Source organism: Camelus dromedarius, chromosome 7 (assembly GCF_036321535.1).
Source record: "Camelus dromedarius isolate mCamDro1 chromosome 7, mCamDro1.pat, whole genome shotgun sequence".
NCBI lineage: Eukaryota > Metazoa > Chordata > Mammalia > Artiodactyla > Camelidae > Camelus > Camelus dromedarius.
In genome coordinates this window covers 29,296,748-29,321,879 of record NC_087442.1, presented here as the reverse complement: position 1 = coordinate 29,321,879, position 25,132 = coordinate 29,296,748, and the positions used below count along the sequence as shown (strand labels likewise).

Sequence of the window (25,132 nt, the reverse complement as noted above, 5' to 3'; positions counted from 1 at the left end):
GTTAAATGGGTATTATAAAGTGAGCTCCAGATTAGATTTTCATAGAATTCAACAATTTAGAGTGACTAGGGGGAGAGTATAGCTCAGTGGTAGAGCATGTGCTTAACATGCACAAGGTCCTAGGTTCAATCTTCAGTACCTCCATTAAAAAACAAAAAATAAATAAATAAGCCTAATTGCCTCCACCCCTCCCCAAAAAAACCAATTTAGAGTGACTAATATATAGTAGTAATAGTAATAATAATAATAATAATTGCTGTTATTATGGATAGCATGTACCCCATTTTAAGCAAACTTGCCTCATTTCAAGCAAACTTGAAAAAAATAAATGTTATCAAACTTTTAGATTTTTGCCAGTGAAATCAGTGAAAAGGAGTTATCTCAGAATGGCTTGAGTTCTCTTATGAGGTATTGATTTCTTAAAGCTCTTTATTTATTAGAGAGATTAGCTTTTTGTCAAATCAATTGCAAAGTTTGTGGTATTTTGCTTAAATCCCATGCTAAGTTTGTTTGTTAATAGAGAACTGTCATTTGTCCTAGAGTTGAAAAGTATCTTACAGTCCAAATCCCTCTATTTATAGATGAGAAAAATTGCCTCAGAGACATTAAGCTATTGACTCAAGGGAAAGCAACTCTGACTCCTAGATCTTTTCTAGGAGGTTTCAATGTGGCTAGGAGGGATTGAAGGAGAGACAGAAGAACTCTGGTTGCAACACTGACACAGAATCCAAAGCATAGTTTATAGCTCTTTAATGTTGAGAAGGTGCAACTGGGCATTTCAACAGTTTAATGGTAGGATAGAAAAAATAAGCATTTTTCAAAATATAATTACTGTTTTGATAATCTTAGGATTATTGCTTATGAGCATTGCCGATTAGATGTTTTAATTAATCCAGCCATCTGGGGACACAAATTAACTGTACTTACTGGGTTATAATGTAAGCATTGTGAATCCAAGTTATCTTGTGGGTTTCCTTCTTTCTAATGGAGTTATTATGCTATTATCAACTTATCATGCAGTAGCTGACATTATTTAAGTAATGCTGCTTAAAGCGTAGAGTGAGGCATAGAAACTCATGCCCAGCTGGAAAAAGCTGAATGGCAGCAAAATGGTAGCAAGATAGATGTTCTGCATCAGGGTCATTCCTACTAGTATAAAGCTTGAAAAAGAATGGGACAAAAAAAGAGTCATGGTTGTATGGATGCCTTTATGGGTGATAAAGTTTGAATTAGCATATGCAGGACATTCTAAGACAATCAGTGTCTACTCTGTTAGTTAATTGGTGGGGATGAATTCTCTCTTATTGTTTCATTTGCCTTATAATTAGCTGTAGCTCAGCAATTAAGTCATGTCACCAGCCCACTGTGACACTGAAGAATGGCGATAGTGCTTGGGTGGGTGGCACTGCTCGGTGCGGACTGTGTATGTTAAATCAGAATTGCTGGTTTCCTATATGGCTCTCCTTCTCTGGCTTGGGAATAGTCTTTCTTGTTCTTGAATAAATCTGTGTGTTACCCATATGCAATTATAAATGTACTGAAATAAATAATTCTATATAAGATTTTTGTGACTGTAGCATTGTAATCATTAAAAATTGTTCAGTGTTCATGTATCATCTTTATAGAACTGGAGTTCAGATACATATATAACTTTTCCTATGTAATTCTCCTTGAAAGCTTCTCAACAAAGATAGCAGCATTTTGTTGTTGCTATTAATCTGTCAGCTTATTCTTAAATATCTTATTTTAAACTAAAATAAGTAGAAATATTCTTTTAAAAATCCCTTAAATTCCTGCTTTAGAAAATGTATCACTCATTGAAATAAAAAATAAGATGTATTTGTTGTTTTAAAAACTATAAATACTTTGATTGATTATCAGAATAATACATGCATATGTAAACAATTAAAACTATAGATAGTGTAAAAATTATAAAGTGAAAGTTCCATGTAATCATACCCTCCAAAGATAACTACTACTGTATGGTTTGTAGTTTTATGTTATGCTTTGAAAATCTCTTCTCCTGATATGAAAAAAAAACATATATAGTAGAAAATTTCGTCTATAGTGAAGGGAAAAAAAAATCACACTTAGTTCTACCACTCAGAGTTGAGCAATATTGGAATGTTTGCTTTGTATCTTTCTCCATTTGTCTGCTCAGTAACTGTATATATGCTTATGTACCCACACAGATTGTAAATGTATAATCTATGAATTTTTTACAATAGGTATCTTATTATACAAAGTTATATAATCTACTTTTAAACTAAATGTGGTGATCATTATTTCATAAAATGATTTTATAATGTGATTTTTTTTTTTTTGGTTTGGTCGTCTTTTATTTTATTGAAGTATAGTTGATTTACAACGTTGTGTTAGTTTCTGGTGTACGGCAAAGTGATTCAGTTATACCTATGTATACATATTCTTGTTCATATCCTTTTCCATTATGGTTTATTACAGGATATAGAATATAGTTCCCTGTGATGTGCAGTAGGACCTTATTGTTTATCTATTTTGCATATAGTATTTTGTATCTGCTAATCCCAAACTCCTAATTTATCCCTCCCCACCCACTTTCCCCTTTAGTAACCATAAGTTTGTTTTCTGTGTATAACATAATTTTTAATGGGTGCATACTATTCTGTCATAATGATATATATTTAACCATTTCTTCCATTGAATATTTACTGGCTTTTTATTTTGCATTTATAAATAATATATTTATAAATATATTTTGCTGAATATCATTGAAGATAAATATATGTGGAAATTCATAGTTATTCCCTTAGGATAAATTCCTAAGTGTATAGTGATTTAAAAAAAAACAGTAAGAATGTGCTCAATTCACACGTACAAACTTCTGGATTGACAAGTGGATGAGCAAGATCTCATCATATTTTTAGAATGATTTTAGCAAGTAAATTTGAAAATTCAAAATTACAGCCTTTTAATTTATATAAATAATCTTCTAGGTTTAAACACTCTGGGTTTGAGTATTCAAATCTTGTATTTTAATGTATAACTGCCACATTTGTGCAAAGGAAACCTATTGTGTGTGTTTTAATACTTACAGTCTTATGTATGTCACTGAGTTTTATACCCACTGAATGTTTGGAATTATGCATATCACACCAAAACCCAAATCCAAAGTGAAAAACAAACAGTTTTTATAGATGCTCAGTAAGAAGTATAACAAGATTTCTTGGAGAGAAAGGATATGGTGACTTCTCAGAATGCTTTAAATTTCATATTAATCCTCGCTAAGGCCAGGATAAAAATGTAGGTATGGCAGGCCTGAATGCTTTGATTGGAAATGTACCTCAAATTATCCATCTTTTTGATGTTTTGGATCTAGGAAAAGTTCAATGTCTCTCTACAAGTTGTTAGACTTTTTTCAGTGAATTAAAATTTCTTTTAGACCATGGCACTCTCACAGAAATTGTTTCAAGTGTGATTTGGCATAACCTGTAGCAGATTTTATCCATCCTCTGACTTCTTACTGCCATAGTTAATCTAAGACATAGAGACTTATACAGTTTACATGAAATTTCGGTACTTTATGCTTTCAAGTAGTTTTTGTTTAGCTTGAGTTTGCTCTTTTAGAATTTATGGTTTGCCAGAGGGAAATGAGGAATTCAGATGTAATAGGAGTGACAATACAGTAATGTGACTACAAAGCCATGTGTTTCATTTCTAAGTGGCTATTTTTATCCAAAGGATTGGTGTCCTCTAAGATGATAATTGTTAAGAGATAACCAAAATTATTTTTGAAGTATCTTCAGGCTTGATATATCAGGGTTCCACTAGTAAAACAGAACCAGTGGGAGTTTTTATATATATATACATACCTGTGGGAGTAGGAGTAGGGAGGAGAGGGAGAGAGAAAAATGGAGAAGTATGAAGTTGGCTTACATGATTGTGGGCTGGCTAGGCAAGTCTGAAATCCCTGAGGCAGGCTATCGGAAAGGGCAGGCTGGAGCTCTTGGGCACAAGTTGAAGCTGCTACCCACCAGCAGAACTGGGGAAGCCTCAGTTCTGTCGACTGATTGAATCAAGTGCATCTAGATCATCTAGGATAATCTTCCTTACTTAGAGTTAACTGACTGTACTTTAATCACATTTACAAAATACCTTTATAGTGATACTTAGCTCGGTGTTTGGTTAGACAACTGGAGACTGTAGCTTAGGCAAATTGACACATATGAAATCACATTTGATATCTGAATCAGTGCATGGGTCATACAAAAGAGCCAACGTCATTAATATATAATTATAGTTTATCTGTGATGAAAACCAGAAATACCCAATTTGACTAACTCAGGTGCTAGTTTGGGCCATATAAAATTTTGTGTGTTACCAAAAACAAAATCTATTTTCAAAGAACTAATATCTGTTACCAGAGTTGAGATTGTTGAAAAGAAAGTACACCAGGCTACAATTACAATTTTGAAAGAGTTTTGAGGAATGGCAGCATCGTTGAAACACAGGTGGCTTCCCAACCGGATTTGAAGGGGCAAGTGGTCATCTAAATCTATGCTTCTCTAACTGGAGTTCATGACTCCACTTAATTTTCATCTGCCATTAAGGGGTACGTCAGTAGAAAATACCAGAGAAACACTGCTTTTATTTAATGTAGACCAGGGGTCAGCAAATTGTTTCTGCAAAGGGCCAAAGAGTGCATATTTTCAGCTTTGCAGGCCATAAAGTCTTTGTCAGAACTGTTCAGCTCTGCTGTTGTAGTGTGAAAGCAGCCAGAGGCCATATGCAAATGAATGAGCGTGGCGGTGTTCCATGAAACTTTATTTACTAACAGAGTTGGTGGGCTGGATTTTGCCTCTGGGCTGTAGTTTGCCAATGCCTCATTTGCCAATCCCTGAAGTCTGGTGTGTTGGTTAAAATAATCACTTATTCTGCTTGTAATATTGTAGTGACAAGATGTATTTCAGCACAATTTAGAAAGTTAGGAATTGATCACCTACTTATTGAACACCTTCTATTTTTCTGCTATTTTAATGAGAACCATGGAGGAATCAGAACAAGTATAGGAATGGGGCAGTGCCCAATCCCTTTAGGAATTAAGATTATTATATATAAAATCATTAGTAAACAATATATAATAATGCAGGTTATGATTAGATAACATTATATTTTGACTTCTTTGTTATACTTATGAAATGAGATATAGTCCCCCAACACTGAAGAAAGAGGTAGATATCTGCATCTGTTCTGTGTCTTAGCACAGAAACTCGGCCAGGGATGGAGATTTCCTTGTGAGCATATGGAGACAGCACTATAAGGTGAGCTGCTCATTGCCAGCTTCCTGACCTTGACTCTTCCCGCCATCTTCTCTATATTAAATAATAGTAATAGTAATAATAATAATAATGAAAAAAGGAAGCTCAAGAATTATTTGAGCATATACGTAGAGATTATAGGTATTTGGTAAACTATCACAGGCATCCACATCCTTAAGTTTGAGATTCTAAATTCCGTAGCAGAAATGGTACTTTGTGCTCTAACACTGTAATGAATTATAGTTTAGGCAGGGAATGAGAAAACAGGAGCTTTTGCTAGTGCCTAGAAACAAGACCTAATGAAGGAATGATACTTACCATGCTTGGTATTTGTTTCTTCACCTGTTTTTAGCCATGCCTCATGTTACTGATCTTTAAGCTGGAGCCGTTTAGCTCCTTTGTATTAAAAAGATGAGTCAGGTAGCAGGGTAGGGGCTGGGTTAGACTGAGTACTGAGAGATGGCAGCAAGGAGACAGGTTAGGGAGTGATAGGCTAGGTAAGGGGAAGGAGGATTGATCACTGAGGGGAGCGCAGATAGAAAGGAACGATCCCCACTGGAGACTTTGGATGAGAGCTGCTGTAGGGTCCCTGCAGTGGAAGGTGCCCTTAGAACAGTGGTTAAGAACTCAGCCAGTTGTGCCTGAATATGTCTTGGGTATGTCACTTTCTAGCTGTGTTACTTAGGACAACTGACTTGAGTAATTGATATTCATAATTTTTATCTGTAAAAATGGGCAGAATAATAACACCCCATGAAGTTGCGAAAATCAACAAAGACAATGAATGTAAAGCATTTAACCCCTTGCTGGGAGTCTTATGAAGGAAGGTCCCATAAATGCTTGCTGCCATTATTATTATTATTAAACATCAAGTTTCAGTGCCAAGGAAAATATTAGCCATTTAAAAATTGTGATTATGAAGGTTTTTGTAATTTTCCAGAGCCACAACATGCTGTTTTTATTTTTAATGAGGGGATATAAAAATAATTTTTATGTTTTTACTTTGATCAAAAGTATCAGTACATCAGTTTTAGATTGTCATTTTTTTTCTGTTTCCTGGCTTTAGAACACACATACCTGTTCTTTAATTTGGGTGTGTCCATCTTTGTAATGTTTAAGTCAGTCATGGTGGTTATTCCTAAGAAAGAGGAAATAAGAGACAAGTACATGGCAACTCTATGTAAGAAAAAAGAAGAAAGGAAGGGGAAAAACACCAAAGGGGAAAAAAAAGTGGGGGGGGTACAACGAGTCACCAGAGCTCCATGACAAGAAGAGAAAGAGCTTCTGTGCCATGCTCACCTCGGGCAGGCTGTTTAGAGTGTTTTCAACCAGCACTCTGCAAGTGGGTTTTTTTCCTGAGTATTTCCTCTCAGCAGCTCAGTCCCTTGCCTGCCTGTTTTGAGAAATTATTTGATTTTCTCTGCAGCTGTTGATTTGTCTGCCGCTACACTCCCATTATTTCTAAATCTGGTTTTGTCTGTGATGAAGTCTGAGAAATAGTTCATTTTAATGATTTCTGTGTTTTGTGTCTGTTTGTTTTTCATTCCTCAGGCGTCACTTGAGCCAATAGTCATGCCTTCTTATGCAATGTCGTACCTCTCGGCAGACCCCCCTCCTGCTGGTGAGCGGTATTTGTGCCCTGTGCGTGGGAGCGGCTGCCGTAGCTGCCTGCTGTGCACTCGCCTAGGGCACTGCGATGCTCACTCTAGTCCACGGAGTGGTTCTTTTTGTTTTGTTTTTCCATGTGTGATCAAATACTGCTGGAATGTCCTTTTCACACTCTGGATCAAAGACAGCTAGATGATGGAAAGGAGCATTCCAGTCAGTTTTACTTTCTAGTAAGCTGGACATAGTGGGGTTTTTCCTGATTAATGTTTTCATCCCGAGTCCCCAGTCTTTTTAAATAGAAAATGTTCTGTTACAATTCTGGAAATAAAATAAAACTCATAAAATTAAAAGACAACCTAGAGAAAAAATTGCATCAACTATGACAGATCAAAGGTTGATATGCTTACTAAAGTAGGAGCTTCTGTAAATCTGTGACCTTCCAATAGAACAATAAGCAAACAACACGAATCAGTAGTTCCGAAAAGAATAAAAACTAGAGAAAATGAGCATGAAAAAGTTTTTAGCTTATCCAGTAATCAAAGAAATGACTCCCTCCCTCCCTTACCTACCTACCTTCCTTCCTTTCTTTCTCTTTTTTTTATTTTCCTTTCTCTCTGTCTTCCCTCCCTCTATTCCTCCTTCTCTCCCTCACTCCTAATTTGAGAACACATAATACTTCGTTTGATGAAGCAGGTGCTCTCAAACACTGCTGGCATGGAAAATGGCACAACCATTTTGGAAAGTAATTTGACAATATGAATTGAGACTTTAAAATGCTTGTAATCTTTATGTCATTAATGTTACTTCTAGGAATTCATTCTAAGGAAATTATTAGAGAGTCCCATCAAAGCATTAAATACAAGGATAGTCACTGTCATTTGTGATACCATCGGAAACATCAAAAGCTTTAGAAACAATTTAAATTTCCAATAACAGAAGTGGCTACGTAAATTATTAAAAAAAAAACTTCAGGAGGGGATATTATTATGCAGCCATTAAACTTATGTTTTCAAAGAATGTTTTATAACATTGGAAAATGTTCACCTGTAATTTTAAATAAAGAGGAACGAATGATGCCTAACAAAGAATCAGAGAAAGGAGCCGGATCTTCCAATGTCTGTACTTATCCCCTGACCATTATTAGACAGTACTGTCTCTTTCTGGGTGAAATCTGTGGTTCTGGCCTTTTGTCTTGACCTCTAGTAAGGCAAATGGACAAGATACAGAATAGAATAGAATAGAATAGAATAGAATACAGAATAGAAGCATCAGAACATGCAGACATCGTCCTTTATTACTAATGATAGTCTTGAGGGAGAGTCAGAGTCATTTAACGTGAGGTTTGTGTGGTACTGAATGGCTCAGTGATCAGCCACATTCCCCCTCACCCTCAGCTCAGAGGAAGTCATCTCTGGGCCTGTGTGCCTCTAACTGAGGCTGTGGTTTGGGGCAGCTCTTTGCTCTCAGTCTCAGATCCTAGAGGGCTTCCTGAACCCAGCCACAGGGCCGGGCTCTGGAGCAAGTACCACACAGAGGCAGTAACTTTGGAAACCTCAAACAGTAAATCTGAAACTTGGGCATTTCTCTGTTTTGTCCCCCAAAATGTGATACCAGTTACCTTAAAGAAAAGTATGTCCCCAAGAGGAAAGAGCACAGGCTTTGGGGTCAGGCAGAGACATGTGTAAATCAAGGTTCAGCTAATAGCTGGATGTCCTTGGGCGAGAATGGGGGTAATAATGTACTTTGCAGGGCTGTGGTGGGGATCACATGGTTAAGGATATGCGTTAAACACCTAAAATAGTGCCTGACATGTAATAGCCCTCAGTACCTCTACTGAGTAAATATTGGTCAGCCTTACTCTCCACACTGTTGAACTGAAACAAGTATTTAGAAGTATGGCCTGATAAGAAGCTTTTGTTGCAAATCACTTACTTTACTTACCTACTGAGTAGTTAAGTATTTCTTTGTGCGTTAGTCTCTACATCTGTCAGTTTACGTGATTTTATGTTAGCGATTATTTCTAAGGAAAACTTAGTCTGTGCAGGTTATCTTTATCAGTGCTTTGTCCTGGTTTTTCTTTCTTTTTCTTTTCTTTTTTTTTGGCGAGTGAGAGGTGGAGGGAGATTAAAAAATTTTTGTGTTTTTTAAAAGGTTTGAAAAAATAACTTTGAAAATTAATCCTTTTTTGCTGTTGTTTTTGTTTTAAAATGTGGTTGTTTTATAGTAATGTGGCAGTTGGCCTCCCACTGATAATACTCGTCTATAATTCAGCTGTCGGAGGTGCTTTCTGAGTTTGTGGCACAGGATTCGTTGGGATGAGGTCCACTGCCTCATTCAGACCCAGGACTGTGGCCTCATTACCCCTGGGTTTTAACCAGCTATTGATCCACCTGTAGGTAAACTGCTGAGTCCTCAGGAACTAGGCATTAGGCAATTGCTAATTAAAGCATGCACATTTCTTTCTTTATTTATACTTTACATATGAATGGGTCCTTCACAGTGAGGGATGACCATGTCTGAAAACTATTTTGAGACAGTAAGAATAGATTCAAAAGGGAGAAAAAGGCCATCTACTGGGATTGGGAGCATTTGTATTAGGGACAACATAGGGCATCTGGAATTTAAATGCATCTTTTAATAGATTAAAAAAAACTGGCTTACTGATATTGAAAATATCAGCGTTACAGTTTCCATTGACTGTCACGTGTAGACATTATTAAAGCTGGGTTCATTTGTGATTTGCTACTTATAATTTGCTGCTAGCCCTGGACCTGGGGAGATAATTTTAGGTGCCCTCTGGAATGGTAACCAGTCATTTGATGCAAATGCAAAGCCAATCTAGTTTCTGGAATTAAAAATAATGAATCCAAGGGCTTACTTTGGACAACTAGGCAGTCGGAGCCTCTGAACACTGAAGTATTGGCCTGTCCAGTGGTTTGCTCTGTGGCTTCTCACTCTGTGGGTTATGCACCCTTACCTAAAAGGAAACAGCCTTAACATAGCTTCTAGCGGGCCTTCTATTGTGGGGTGGGTTTTCACTCATAAGAGAAGTAAATTAGTCATTGAACTTGTGAAGAATACAATAAAAAGAAACACTTAACTTAAAATCAGATTTGAATTTTACTAGCTCATGACCTATAGTTGCTTCTCTTCCCCAAACTATTATCTTCCTTTGAGGCAAACTCTTCAGCTATAAGTTAGTAGAGGATTTCAAAACAGAGCAAGGAAATTATTAGAAAGTGAAAAAAATCAGAATAGATAGACTAGGAAGTAAACTTATTTTTGTTTTGTCATTTAATCCCAGGTGATAAAATGGGAATATACATTTGTGTAATTGTTAAGCTCAAAATCGTGTGAATTAAAGTGCTTCACTCTGCTTTAATTGTTCTTTAAGGCATATATAAAAAGAAAAATCTCAGAGAAACTAGACATATTTCCAGTGATCGACCATGTAGCTTTAGAAGTTTGGTATAAGAAGGAACCAGTATTGGATTTCTTAGGAGGGCTAATCTTATTGCCGTGGAATAAAGGTTTGAGTTTTAATCCTAATTCACTTACTAACTCATAAGGTGCTATTTATGTTTTCTTTTAACTTAAATCACACTTAATGATAAACTTTCTTCTTTCCTGCCAGACTTCTTGTAGAAGTAGCCTGTGCTTGCTGCTGTAATTTCCTTACCACTTGGTCTTTAACCACTTGGAGTTTGACTTTGGCCTCACTTTGCCGACATCCTCTAAAGTCTTCCCTTTATGTCACGTTGTTAAGAGCCAGATCCTCTTGAATTTATCTCTGCAACATCTAATATGCCCAACTTCCCACCCTAGTGGTATTACAGGAACTCCCTTCTGAAATAACTCCTAAAGCTGTACATTTTACACACTAAGCATCTGTCTTGCTCGCATCTCCATGAGTGGTGAGTATCTTCTCACTGTCCGTGGTGTTAAGTTTGGTTTTCTCGGCCTGGCTTGGAGCCAGCCTTCTCTCCCACTGCTTCTCCTCATCCTCCCTGTACTCCAACCCAGTTCCTTTGTGTGTATGGTAATAGCTGTCTGGGGTCCATACACTCTCTTTTCTCCTCCCCAACCTCATGTTCAAAGCTTATCCTTCTTACAAAGCCCAGAGGAAGGACGTTTCGTTAATTGAGCTTCTCTGATCCCTCTAGCTGGAAGCAGCATTTTCATCCTCTAGCTTTTATCTGTACTCTCTTCTGACATGTTTCATATTCTGTTCTGCATTATTTGTGTGGGCATCTTACTTTCCTTTCTCAAGGTCAGTCTCAATATTATTTTATTTTACAACCTCAGTGTCTAGTTTAGTGCCTTATACTTTTTATAAGCTAAGTATATTTTTGATGAATGAACTAGCTAATATTAATAAATAAAGAGCATTTCCTTAAAGATGTTTTAGATTATAAGTGGTTATTCCATTACTCTTGCTAATATTCTTCTTGTCTTTCTTAGTTATTTCCATGCATCTTAGATTTAACAATTATCTCTTCAGAGAGCTTATTGCCACAAGTATTTTGAAACCTTTTATGTAGTTATCTCTTTTCCAGCCCGTTAGGTAATGAACTTTGCAGCATGTAATCTTTCTAAAACAAACCATTAAGGCTTCTTTAAAAAAAATAATTTCCAGTAAAGGAGGAGTGAACGAGAGTTGATAACATCAAAATTTTTTCAAGATGATGGAAAAGTCCAAGGACATTTTGCGTGGCTGATTCTGAGAGGAGCCTTTTGGAGCACTCTAGTGTGAACACAAGAACCACTGAGGGTGTTCTTATCTAACGCTGATAACAGCTACTCCATGACAGTGTGCATTAGGGCTCACTACAGTGATGCTGGACCTTTCTAGAATTCAGCAATCCAGTCATTTCAACTCCTCAAACCACCAAGCCCTAAGGAAAAAAGGCCAGTATGTAGATAGCACATGCAGATGAGCATCCAAGAATTACCACCAGGAGATCACAGGTCTTGTTTTACATGGTTCCAGTGCACATGCTTTGACTCTGCTTAGCCGTCTTCTCAAAGGAACATTCCTTTATGCCCATTCTGTCCCCCATCCCAGCCCAAGGCTGATTCAGGAATACCAACTTTCTATTTCCAGAGCAACACTCAGAATAAGAATTGCCTGTTAATTTGTTTCCATGTCTGCCTCTTCCATGAAATCCAGAGCTCCGTGAGACAAGAACTATGTATTATATATCTTTGTATTACCCAGCATTTTACAGTGTCGGGTATATATTAAACATCAAAATTTATTAAATGACCAAAGTTGTTTATCTGCCTTTGAAGGGACGATAGAGTTTTGAGTAGCATATTTAAGAGGAGAGAAAGCTGTTTGAAGCAAACACACAACAACAAATAATAGTTAATACCTGATAACATGTCAGGTGACAAAAATGATATAAAAAAACTGAAAAAAAAACACATTAGTCTGGGATTACTTCATTTTGGAGGCAAAGGGCATAGAGTACTTGAATAGTTTCTAAAAACATTGCTGAATGCTTGCACAGTACTATAGTTTCTGTTCATTTTGATGACTTAGAGCCATCACTTAAAGATTGAAATATTTTTTGGATATTTTGTTTAAAGATGCAGTCAAGTATGTAATGTGCTTTTGGAAAGATTATCTTGTAAAATTGCTTTGAAAAGAAAAACGTCTGGGTTTTAATGGGATAGGTCCTTAACTATCCCAAATGACTCATTTCTGAGGGTTCCACACAGCCAAAGTGTTGCTGATGTGTGAGGATGTATAAGTATGTCTGGACTTTCTTGATTTATCAGTGTGTAGACCGCATCTAACAAGCGGTCTACCTAACAAGCATCACACACTGTACAGGTGCTCTGAGGATAGAAACAGACACGTACACATGCCCCAGAAGACAAGGTCACAGCTATCAAAGACTTTCAATTTTGCCAGACAGAGGAAGTTTTTTTTTTTTAAATCAGAAGTCCTGGGGAATGGTTGTTACAACTTTATCACCTAGCACTCTGCCCTTAAGCAGGCATGCAGCGCTCGTCAAACACTGAGTACTTCTGTGGACCAGGCTCTGTGCTGGGTGCTGGCTGATGGAGGCACAGTGAGCACTTGCAGGCTGGAGGAGCATATCTCCACAAAGCTTCTGTCTCTTTGCAGGATAAGTGTGGGGAAGATTTTTCTCCCATCAGAGGCAAAGATGTCTTTATTTTTTTCTTCCTGATGTTAAACAATGTAGGAGAAACAAAAAGATTCATACATTTTCATCCCTGAATTAAAGCATGTTTTAAATAACTAAAAATATAGTAAGACTTATACAAGTCTCTCTCATGTTCTTGACCAGGGTATAGTTCCTCATTATCAATCTGCTTATAAATAAAAGGGAACAGGTAATATGAGATCTTGCTTCACTTGTCCTTTTGGGTTTCTGAGGTTTGTGTGTGACCGGGCTTTGGACAGTCCTTCATGGCTTGACAGATGGCCTTCCTCCAGCAAGGGACAGGGAGCCATGAAGATTGAACACTGCTCGAATATAGTTTCCCAGATTACAGCTGAGAAAAGAAAGAATGTGCTCAGCTCCACTTTTCAGAGTCAGGTGCCTAGCAAAGCAGAAACAGTATACCTGTAAAGTTGCCAAGGCAACGTCAAGGGTAGAGGGAAAAGTAGACACAGTGATTTATGAGGCTTTCTTGCCATAAGAACAGGTCTAAAAATATACTTCCATGTCTTTTTCCTCTCAGGGATAAATGCCACAGGATATTTCCAGGGAATTGTGGTGCATAAAAGCTGGAGACCTTATCAGAGCCCAGGGAGATGAGAGGTGAAGGACAAAGATGGGGGAAGCAGAAGAACAAATGAGAAAATGTGCTCCCTGTGTGCTTTAATCTTCTGTTGAACTGATGCAATTTTACAGATGTAAAACTGACCTTTTTTTGGAATATGCAAATGTATATTTAAAATGTGCCTAGGCAAAAAAGATCATTTGCTAGGGTAAAACAAAGATACTTGATCCATATTTTTTTAAAAAAATTTCCTCTGAGCTTCTTTAATATTATTGGATTTGCAAAGACAATCACAGATCAGCATGTGGAATAACATGTTGTCATAGTAGCAGGGTTTTGAAGTTGCATTTTATTTCTGAACAGTTGAGGAAGAAGAAGCTCTCGGGGCAGACAGAGTTGGCTTATTGTAACACCCTTTCTAGGCTTACTGCAGTTAGCCAGAGTTATCAGATGTCCACAAGGATTTTTACTTTCATGAATTGTACATGGCTGTATTGGCTTTATATTGCTGCATAACAAATGATCACAAATATAACAGCTTAAAACAGCATACATTTATTATCTCGCAGTGGGTCAGGAGTACAGGCATAGTTTAGCTGAGTCTTTTGCCCTGAATCTCACCAGGCTGTAATCAATGTGTCTACCAGGCTGATCTTATCTGCAAGCTCATCTGAGGAAGAATCTACTTCCAAGCTCACGTAGGCTGTTGACAGAAATCGTTGCTGTTAGAACTGAGGGCTTGTTTTGTGTTGACCGTTGGCCAGAGGCCACCCTCTAAAGGCTTCTTGGGGTCCACTGCCACATAGGCTTCTCAATATGGCCACTTACTTCATTGAACCAGCAAGGAGAATCTCTGGCATGTCTGCTGCCAAAATAGTCTCTTACACGTCTGTTTGTTAGAAGCAAGTCACATACCCCATCCACATCCAAGGGGAGGGAGCTGCATAAAGATATGAACACCAGGAAGCAGGGATCATTTGGGAGGCACCTTAGGGTTTGCTCACCACAGTGTCATTCTGAGAAAAAGGGCAAGTTTTTTAATTTTAAAAGCTATGCAGTCATCTGGAAATCTGTTCAAAATTAGCTTGTGTGTTCAAGAAGCTATTAAAGCTTACATTTTTCACTCTCTTGCCCTTTAGTAAGTGAGGAAGGGCAGAAGTGAAGTTGCAGCCTTACTTTATGGAAGCTGAAAGGAAGGAAGAGAGAGGTTAGTAGGGTTGAAAGAATAATGAAATGAAAGAAGAGACTATTCCCTATTCTCACATAGAAGAATACAAGTGATGGATTAAACTATTCCAGTGGGTTCCCTGACCCATTCTGGAGGTCTGAGAAAACAGTTTGGTAGAGGGTTCCCACTAGACTAGCACGTGCCTTGCTGTGCTTTCTGTAGGCTCAGAACTCTGTGTACTTTCTGTAACTAAGTCAGAAATGTTGCTTTGCATGAAATGGTCCACCTTGATGTCCCCATCTCAGGGCCTGGAAGGTATTGTGCCCTTGATTGTTCGTCCCTTGCGGTTAAAACATCTACAAACCAGAATGCTTAGGTTATTTTAGGGTTTAGGCTTTAATATTGCTTATGTCCTGAGCCACAAGGGGACTTGAAGAAAACTAAGGAACAGGATTGCAGGTGGTTCCCATGTGGCCTGTAGCTGAAGTGATTGTTCCCACAGCATCCAGGAAGGCAGAGATCAGAGATTTCAGATCACATGGTAGACTTTGGAATTCAGTCATTTCTTTGCCTTCTGAAATGGCTGCCTTCAAACTCACCCTCGAGTTTAGTTCCACCTCAGGCAGCTAGAATCCAGTTAAAAGGACCCTTCCGTTAACTGACCCTTCATTTGTTTTGTAGGGCATCCATTTTAGCATAAGGACAAATCACAATGCGGGTGATTTACTTCTTGGGCTGCAGTCTGTACCACAGTGCTTGGCACATGGAAGATGCTCAGTAAATGCTAGATGACTGCTGCTACTACTGCTGTGGTAATTTATACACTCAGCTCAGTCTCCTCTGCTTCCCACACTGTAGCAATGTAAGATGCCCAATCACAAAAGGAAGAGGAACATAAACATAAAAACAACAGTAATATTATTTGATGAGGTCTGCTGTTAGGCGCTTCAGTTCTCACAACACCCTATAAGATACATCTTCTTCTTCTTCTTCTTTTATGGATAATGAAACAGCCTCAGGGCTACAGATTTTCACTTGTATTGAGATGTTACTTATATTTATTTACTAAGAAAAGTAAGGAAGCCAGAGTCCTCTGTTTCTTAAGTATTCTTTTGGTTAGGCTGCACTGTACCTGTGCTCACTGCATGAAGTCGTTAGAGAGAAGTCCTCCGTAAATAATCTTGGAGGAGACCAAATAGCAGCGAACACTTTTAATTTTTAGAGATACAGTGTGGACTTGCTTTAATTTGTCTCATCTGAGAATGGCTATTCGCTACTAGTCAGGCAAGGTTCCTTGTATTTTTATGCCAGGCACCGCAGGAAGCAATTTCACATATCTAATGTAATTCTCCTCCAGTGCCTCCGCAGAACCCACAGAACCTGGTGGCACCTGCACTTTCCTTCCCGGTCCTTCCCTGGGCATGCACCTTCAGGCTCCTGGCCACAGTACTCCATGTGGAGTGCCCTACAGCTCTGCCTCGCAGTGTCCTCTCACCCCTGTAGCCACCGGTTATTTCACCTGGATAGCTCCTGATTCTTCCTCCAGGTCTCACATGGGATGCTTTTTCTTGGCAGACATTTTTCTTGATCATCTAATTCCTTGGGTGCCCTCATGTGTCACTCTGGTGTGTATTTGCTTATCCCACTGGTGAGTCCCTTGGGGGCAGGGACGTGCTCTGTTTGTTGCTGTATCCCTAGCGTCTGGCGCAGGGTGGGCACTCAGCCAGTATGTACTGAAGTTATGAGGGAATGCCTGTTTCATCTGAGCCTCGGAGCAGCTCTGAGAGGGCATGGGACCTCCCCAGGGCCACTGCACTACAGCTGGTTTCACATTTAGAGACCAAGTTCCCTAACCCTGCTCTCTTTTCCAGGCATAATGCTTACACAAAAATCTCTTCTCCTTCTCCTTCCTCTTCCTCCTCCTTCTCCTTCTTCTTCTTCCTCCTCCTCCTCCTCTTCCTTTTATTCTTCTTCCTCCTCCTCCTCTTCCTCTTCTTCCTCTTCCTCTTCTCCTCCTCTCCTTTCTTCTTTCTTCTTCATCTACCCTTCTTCCTAGGGATTTCATTCCTAAGCTTTTCAATGATTGCTGATTGTTATAACTTTCTAATTTTTTCACATGTCATATTTTTGCATTAAAGGCATTAAATGGAATACAGGACAAAGCAGACCCATATTTTTGGGTGTCATGAACTTCATCACAATGCATCTTCAGTTCTTTCTAATCAGCACCTCCAAGTCTTTGATGCTGCCTTAACCTCTTCATTCAAGGTCTTCTCTGTGTGAGGTGGAGTATCTCTTAAGGAGTCAACACTCCTTAAGGGTTATGTGCTCACTCTGTTTTACAGAAAGTTTTCTCCAGGAGTGTAATTTGGGAATTGTTTGTGCTCTGCAGAATATGGGGGGAGGCTCTTACTGTCATGAGGGCCAGAAACTTGGCTGGCTTCCCACAGACAGGCCTCCAGGGCTATCCCGTGTCATTCTCCTCCGGGACCCTTCTGTGTCATTCCTGAGTAAGCCCTCTGGTACCCTAGTTCCCTGCTCCCAGGAATGAATCTTCACTTCCCGCAGTTGACCTGTTGTGTTATCTTCTTGCCTCCTCTCTTCTGTGATCCAGAGAGGCCATTTAGTTTTCAGTCCATGTACTCATCCCTCCTGTCTAGTTTCTTCTCAGAGCCATGCTTAATTCCTTCCCATTTACTCATTAATTAAACGAGAAGATTGTGCCAAGTTAAACTTCAGCATCTTCAAAATGCCTCATGATACAGTCCCTGAGGTTGCCCTTGAATAACTGACACAATATTCTTTGATCAGTGACCTGTTAGAGTGTCTAGCTGGATTAAATGAAAAGTCTTCTGACTTATTAATTTTTGTGTCTGGGTTGATGTAGGACATTAGTATTATTGCATGAATTTATTCTGGCCAAAGCTAGATGAGTCTTTACCTCTTTGTTTTTTAATTTGTTTTGCCTTAGCCCCAGCAGCTGTGGAGGTAATACTGATATGTCTGTGGATTTCAGGAAAATCCAGTTTTTGTTTCAAACTACACACCCCACAGTTCTCTTATCCAATTCTTAGGTACTTTATCAGATCCTCATATATTTTCAAAAATAATTGCTAGTGACCCGGATGAAACTGGGCAAGGTATTCCTAGGTTTAAGGTAGTCCAGTTTGCAGTGTACAGCCCTCCTTAGCTTAACAGGGGAATCTTTAACTAGATACCCCTCTTCAGGGTGGCTTCCTGCCTTTCCCTCCAGGGGCTGCACACACCGATGATAAGATCACAGTGGACTTACCTTTAAGGGCCAGCAGTAAAAATAAGTACAGTATTAAAAACATCCCTCTTTTTGTATCATTTATTTAGAGCTTCCTCTCCTTTTCTAATGAAAGACTACTGTTTTGCTTTTGCTGTTTTGTTCCTTAACGCTCTCCAGCAATAACCTCATGTGTACCCTATGATGCCCTGAGCTCGTGGGGCAGGATGACTGGGGTTCAGGGCTTTGCCCAGCCACCAGCTGTGAAATAAGAAGAATAATACTGTTGACCTTATGGAGTTGAAGTGAGAATTAAGTTCTCTAATATGTAAAGGTACTTTGTAATAAACTTTAAATACATAGATTGAAATGGCAAGTACTAATTGTTGCTAAAAATGCTCACAATTGCCAAGTGCCATGTCTTAGTGACTTTAGTCAGAATATCCAATAAGACTATAAAATTAGTAGATTATTAAATGAACACCTCCCACTCTCTGAAGTTTCTGTTTCTACTTCTCTCATTCCCCATTTGTGTCTCTATTTCTTTTAATGTCCACCATCCTTTCTCCCAACTCTAGTAGCTTTCTGTAACTGGATATAGTAAGTAGCATGTTTTAATTATTAATTATGGTTGCTATATTATCTTAGGTAAAACTGAGTGTATAGGATGTTTATTTTTCTCTCTTTATGAAACAAACAATTTTTTTCACTTATTTAATTCTTGAGTCTTTGATCTCCAGTGGATCAGCTGTTTTCTGTAGAAAATCTTTTCCCTGCACTGCTTTATGCTTTTGTTGTGGGGTAGTTAGCAGAATAGAGTTAGGGCTACTAAAGCACTTTAAATTCAGGCGCTTCTTTTCCCTTCTTTTAGAAATGGATTTTATTGACTTCTATTTTCAGTTTGTCCCCAGAAAGTTACTGGAAAGTATGTGGTAAAGATCTGAGTGTTCTTAACTACAGAATAACAAAGTGAATTCTCTATTTTGGTGGCTTTTTAAAAAAATAATGGGAAATGTGGGATTATTTATAGTGTGAGAAGGAGAATTTTGAGAATTTGAGGCACCTCAGAATCAGCTTGGCAGTTACAAGCTCTAGGTTTATAACTAGGATTGTTTGTTTAATTTTTTTTTCCCTTTTAGAAATCTGCCCGGGGTGGGGTGGGGAGGGCATAACTCAGTGATTAGAGCACATGCTTACCGTGCACGAGGTCCTAGGTTCAATCCCCAGTACCGCCAATAAAAATAAGCTAATAAATAAACCTAATTATGTCCCCCTAACCAAAAAAGAAAAAATTAAAAAGAGAAATCTGCCTCCTCCTACTGACTGTTATGACTGAAATGACAAATCACAGTTTGGGTTTTTTTAAATGACCAAGCAGAACCGCCTCAGCTCAGCTGTACCTTCTCTTGCCTCATGGCCCTGGGAGGACCGCTCCTTCTCTGCCTTTCCCTGCCTCTTTGAAAGAGTCCACGTAACCAAGTCGTGACTGTTGACTGAGCACATTGTGTTAGTCCAGACTCTTGTGATTGCAAATGGCAGACCAGCAGGCACATCAAACCAGTTCATTTGAAGTGGGTGTGGGGGAGGAGGATTTATTGAGAGCACGCCCGGTAGCCAGGAAGGATGGAATCCATGCACCCTTCCACATCGGTGCCTTTGCAAAGAGTCCAGAGCCCAAGCTCCTTCCCTTCTCAACCTGTGCACCCACCTGGAAAGGCTGTGCTCTTTCCTCAGAGACTCAGAGAAGGCCCTGTGTCTCCATGCACATTGCCCTCCTTTCCTCCTCCTGCCCACTTTGGCCTGGGTAACTCCTGCTTACTCTCCCGGACATCTCCTGACTCTCAGCCCGAGGTGCAGACCTTTTACGTGTTTTCATAAAATCCTACACAGGACCTGGCTACGTCTGGTGATCGCTTGTTTGCTTGTCTGTTTCCCAGCTGGACTTTGGCCTTCTAGAGAATGGGAACTTTGTCTGATTCATGCTTCCATTCTTTGTTCACAGCCTCATTCATAAACAGAGAGAAGCATTTGTTGAATGAGTGAGCATGGGCTCTCCGCTCACGTTGGTGACTTTGGTTTCTGGGCTGAGCTCAGGACAAATGCCAAAGCCTTTGCACTAATGACATAAAAGTCCTACTTCTAATGTCCTTCATCTTAAAATCGGACTGGATGTGATCCCCTTCCACAAACAAACTCAGTAAAGAAATGTGAAAATGCGGGCAAAAAGCCCTTTAGGTCAGTTGTTGTTTTGGTAATAGTCAAAGTTTTGTGCAATATCTACATATAAATAGTGACTTAAAATATACTTATAAAATGTATAAGTGACCCTTACTTAGTGGGCAACCAGATCAACTGTATAGTTGATGTGAACCGAGTGGCAGGAACTGATCAGGAAGGTGCCTGCTGGTACACATTCATCTTTAGTGGTTTGTTTTTCATGTTTTCTTCATTGAATCCAATTATTTTGATGAGCAGTCTAACGATCTTGTAAGTAAGCTGAAAAAACCTTTATACTAGTATTTGCTAACTTCTGTCAACCTGTCCTTTCTTTTTTGGGAGTAACTATAGCACTAGAATCTTTAATAAGTGTTTACCATGGTTACTTTTCATCTGTTCTGAGGTTGAAATACTGCTTGTTGGCTCCTCGAGGACTCTGATGTGTGGGTCCTACAAAGCATACGGGAGCATCTTCCGTTCTTGACTGACAGCTTTGATTGGACTCCTTAGTGACTATGAGTCCTTGAAAGTCACTCACAATAGTTTTGGGGGGCAGAAATGAAAAAGCTGGTCTTCCTTCTTGTATGTAGTTGTTTTCTTCAGGATGAATAACTTAAACCTAGTATTCCTAGTATGTCTAAGATACTGTAAAATGAGTGACTCAGTTTAAACTAAACTTTTTCTATTACCCTTCAAAGTGGATTTTTGGGCATAATCTAGATCAGTAGAAGTATAGCTCAGTTTATTTAAATGTATTGACATGGATGTGGAATTCTCAGTTTTCCCCTTCATCTTCTTTGCTTTTAAAATTTACATTTAGTATTCCGAGCCTGTGTAATGCTGAACCATCTTAATGGCACTTGGCTATGATTCTAATAATTCTTGTCACCAGAAACAAATGATTGCACCAGAAAGAAAAATGAGAATTGGTTTTACTGATGACATATTCATACATTCCCTGTTCTTCTCCCCCCTCTTTTTTTTTTTTCTTTCAGTGAGCATGTTTTTGAACACGTTAACACCGAAGTTCTACGTGGCCCTGACAGGCACTTCCTCACTAATATCAGGGCTTATTTTGGTAAGTGGTGGAATCCTTCCTATTGAAAAATATGCTGATTACTAATGTATATGTTATATATGTACAGGAGAAAAGCTGGAAGAGTACGCGCCAGCAGCTGGCAGTGATTGTACATGTGTATGTTGGGCAGGGGGATGGACAGAGGCCTTTCACTCTCCAGGTCACCTTATTTCTAAAATATTTGAAAAAAAATTTTTAAACAGTCATATATTACTTTTGTTGAAGGGAAAAACAGCATGTAAACAAAATGGGAAATAAAGGAAGACATAATTCTGTGTCAAATTTTGATGTCTAAGATACTGTAAAATGAGTGACTCAGTTTAAACTAAACTTTTTCTATTACCCTTCAAAGTGGATTTTTGGGCATAATCTAGATCAGTAGAAGTATAGCTCAGTTTATTTAAATGTATTGACATGGATGTGGAATTCTCAGTTTTCCCCTTCATCTTCTTTGCTTTTAAAATTTACATTTATTTCCCTATCGCTTCCTTAAAAAAATCCTGACTAGGCAAGAAGCAATAATTATAATGGTCTCTCAGGCTCCATTACCTTACGCTCTAATGTAGTAATCGGTGTGATGTTATAACACCTGAAGTAGTTGTCATTAATTTACGTGACCTTAAAAGGGACCATGTAAACTTGTAGAATCATTCTAATATGGTTAAATTTATATTGAAGTCCTTTAAGGAGAAAGAGGTTTTAGAACACTTTTTTCCTCTACCGATAATGCTGTGATTACTAATTATTATAGAGAGAGGGACAAGAAAAGATTTCTGTCAAGATTTCCAAGTTGAGAATGAGAAGTAGAAAAATGAAATTTTTAGAGGAGAAAGGCACAAAAATGTGGAACAAGAGCATAGATGAACCTAGAACAGTGGAGGATTTCATAAGCCTGAACCTGTAAGGAGCCAGAGTGAAAAGGTGGAGAAATGTCTGAGGGCAGAAACCTGCAAACAGCTGAAAGGATGGTGGTGGTGTGAGAGCATCATTTTGTGGTCGGAGCCTATTCAAGTTAGTCTTGCTCTGCTGTAACGTGGGGGCTGCTGGGCTTGAGGGCAGAGACATTTAAAGTTCATATTGTTGGACCAGGAGTATGAAGGACATCAGTGAGAGTCACTCCACGATGGTTATGGAATTGCTGACTGACTGCAGAGATCAGTCAATTCTGGAAATGGAAAGCCCAATACTGGCTGCAGAGATCAAGCCAAGGAGAGGGGGAGCGTGTTAAAGCTTCTGCATCAGATGGGCTGAAATAAGGCATGGTAGTACTTTGTACCATATTGCCTGTTAAATGCAGATCTGCACACCCGTCTGTGTCTCTGAAGTGCTCCCTGTTCTGTGGGGACATGAGAAAAGTCAGGACGCTGTAGACAGTTGTTCATAAAGCTATAAGATGATTTGCCTAATTAAGCTCATGTTGTTAGTTTGTGGCAAAGCCAGTTTTCAGACCTATGTCTTTGGGTTCCCATCTTAATATTCTTAATGGACTGAAGAAACTTCAAATGTGGAACATGCTTTCACATGCTTCACAAATTATTCATAAGTATGTGCTGAAAGCATTTCAGCATAAATATATTTTAGGGGCAGGTGGAGGTATTACAAGTCTCCATCCAATAATTATCATTTATATTTAAAATAACATTTGAATATTTTCTTTCTAACACACTTTTGAAATATTTTTTGATTAAATAGAGAAAAAAATGAACTTTTTTAGATACAGCTTGCATAGCAATCGCAATAATTCACTCTGGAGCGGAAAGGTGGGTTTTTGTTTGTACCTTCCTGTCTCAGGAATGTTCTCCTAAGAATGTTACCTACCTCCATGATGATTACTGTGCTGGGCACTGATCTAAGCACTTTACATGCTAACTCATTTACTCTTCACAACAACACAATCAGGTAATTGCTAGTTGTTCCCCTTGTGCTGGTACCTAAGCTGGACAGGCAGTAACAGAGCTGGCGAACGGCGGAGCAGGATTGCAGCCCAGACTGTCTTGCACCAGAGCCTGTGCTTTTATCCCTCATTTCACTGCCTCTCTGATGAAGTTCTAGGTTGCTGAACAAATGGCAGGTCTGGATTTTGTTCTAGTAGTATCTTGGTATGGGTTCACTAGGCTATAAAGTAATTACCAGAATGCGGGTCATTTCCTGTCACTCTGGTAAGCGAGACCCAGCAGTTGCTTTCCCTTCTCACCCAGGGATGGTGAAGTCCCATCAGCTTGCTTCTCTGGTCCTCCAAATAAAGGGGTTTCCCTAGGCTGTGCTCACCTTTGCAGATCCAGGCTGGTGAGGCTTTCTCCTTGCGTGTGGAGTGCAGCTGCTGAAGCCTGATGGTCACGGCTGTGCTATTTTATGATATATTTGCCTTGTAGCATTCTAGGAAGCAGAAGATACTCCTGACTGATGTAGAACTTTGAGCAAAGGAAAAGCTCTGATGCGTGAAGGTTTTGGAAGGCCTTCTCAGAAATGCTTCACCTGTGCTGAGGCAAAGCCACTGCAATGTGAAAATAGCTCTTGATAGCGTTAGGCTCCTGCTTTAGAGATGGTTGACACTGGTGTTATCCAGCCTTTGGGAGGTCTCATGTGTTATACGTACATGTTTAATAGATAGAGAAAAAGGCATCCAGAGCATAATTTTTAAAAGTGAGAATCAAGAATAAAAATAGAAAATTAAGAGAGAGTAATAAAAGAATTAATTCATGGTGTAAAAGAATTATATTTTCAGGAAAGTGGTAGAAGAGATGACAATTAGGTAGGAATCAGTTGTAACTAAAAGCCCTTTTATTGTATTTTCCTCTCTGTGCCAGATACTCTTTTAAACACCTTGCATATATTATTTCATTTAATTGTAAGTGAATTCTAATTCTAATTTCATTGAAATTCTAAGTGGTTGATATAATCAGTGCCTTTATGCTGCTGAGTATAAATAGATACACAATTTAAATACTTTGGTCAAAGTTATAGACCAGATAGATGGTGATATTTGGATTTGGATCTGTCTGGCCATGCCCTCCATCCCCTCCTATTCAAAAGTAAGGGAATGGGATTAGACGATTGTTATGGCTCCTTTGAACTCTTTAGCATTCTATATCTAAAGAACTTGGCCTGCATTTGACCTGAAAATCATGCCCTCCAGCCCTGCATCAAAAGTCATCCAGTTTGCTAGTAAAGACCTAAGGAATAGACACCTAGAAATCTTATGACTTGCCTATGTCGCCTTGTTAGATAAAGGTTTAGTGAAGACTAGAATTTAAATTTCCACTGCTTTGTCTCAGGATTATTCTGCTTCTTATAAACTTGTTGACTAGGAAGATGGGGAGTAGCAGTGTCCAGTGGTTGATGTTTTCCTTTTAACAGACTCACAGAAATGGGTCAGGTAGATAAGGAAGCATAGAGGAGAGAAGGAAAGAAAAAGAAAAGAAAGAAAAAGAGAAAAGAAAGGGGGAGGGAGGGAGACCACAAACGTCTCTGGAGGAAACATTTTTTCTTTTTCCAATGAGCCACTGATTAGGTCAGATTTGGCCAATCCAGAACACGGGCCAACACTTGCCACAGTTTGTAATTTCATTTGTGACATTAGTGGTCTTATCCTCTCTGTAGTGGAAACTTCACAGAGGCTGGGGATGTGTCTGTGTTTTTGTATACAACTGTATAATGCCTAGGTGAATGCTTAAGAAATATTTGTTGAATGAACGTAGATCCAGTGAGTGAATAAATTAATGGACTGTGTCAGAATTGTCTGGGGAGCTTACTTA

The 25,132-nt window shown here is 38.9% G+C and overlaps 1 protein-coding gene across 9 annotated transcripts in view; it reads left to right on the top strand.

Moving 5' to 3' along the window:
* The window catches only part of ST7 (suppression of tumorigenicity 7), a 229,856-nt gene that overhangs the window by 97,306 nt on the left and 107,418 nt on the right, over positions 1–25,132 (top strand). For all 9 annotated transcript variants that reach the window (XM_064487407.1, XM_064487410.1, XM_064487413.1 and 6 more), the window contains exon 2: positions 21,295–21,377. In XM_064487407.1, coding sequence (XP_064343477.1) covers positions 21,295–21,377 — 83 coding nt within the window. The remainder of the gene's footprint in view (positions 1–21,294; positions 21,378–25,132) is intronic.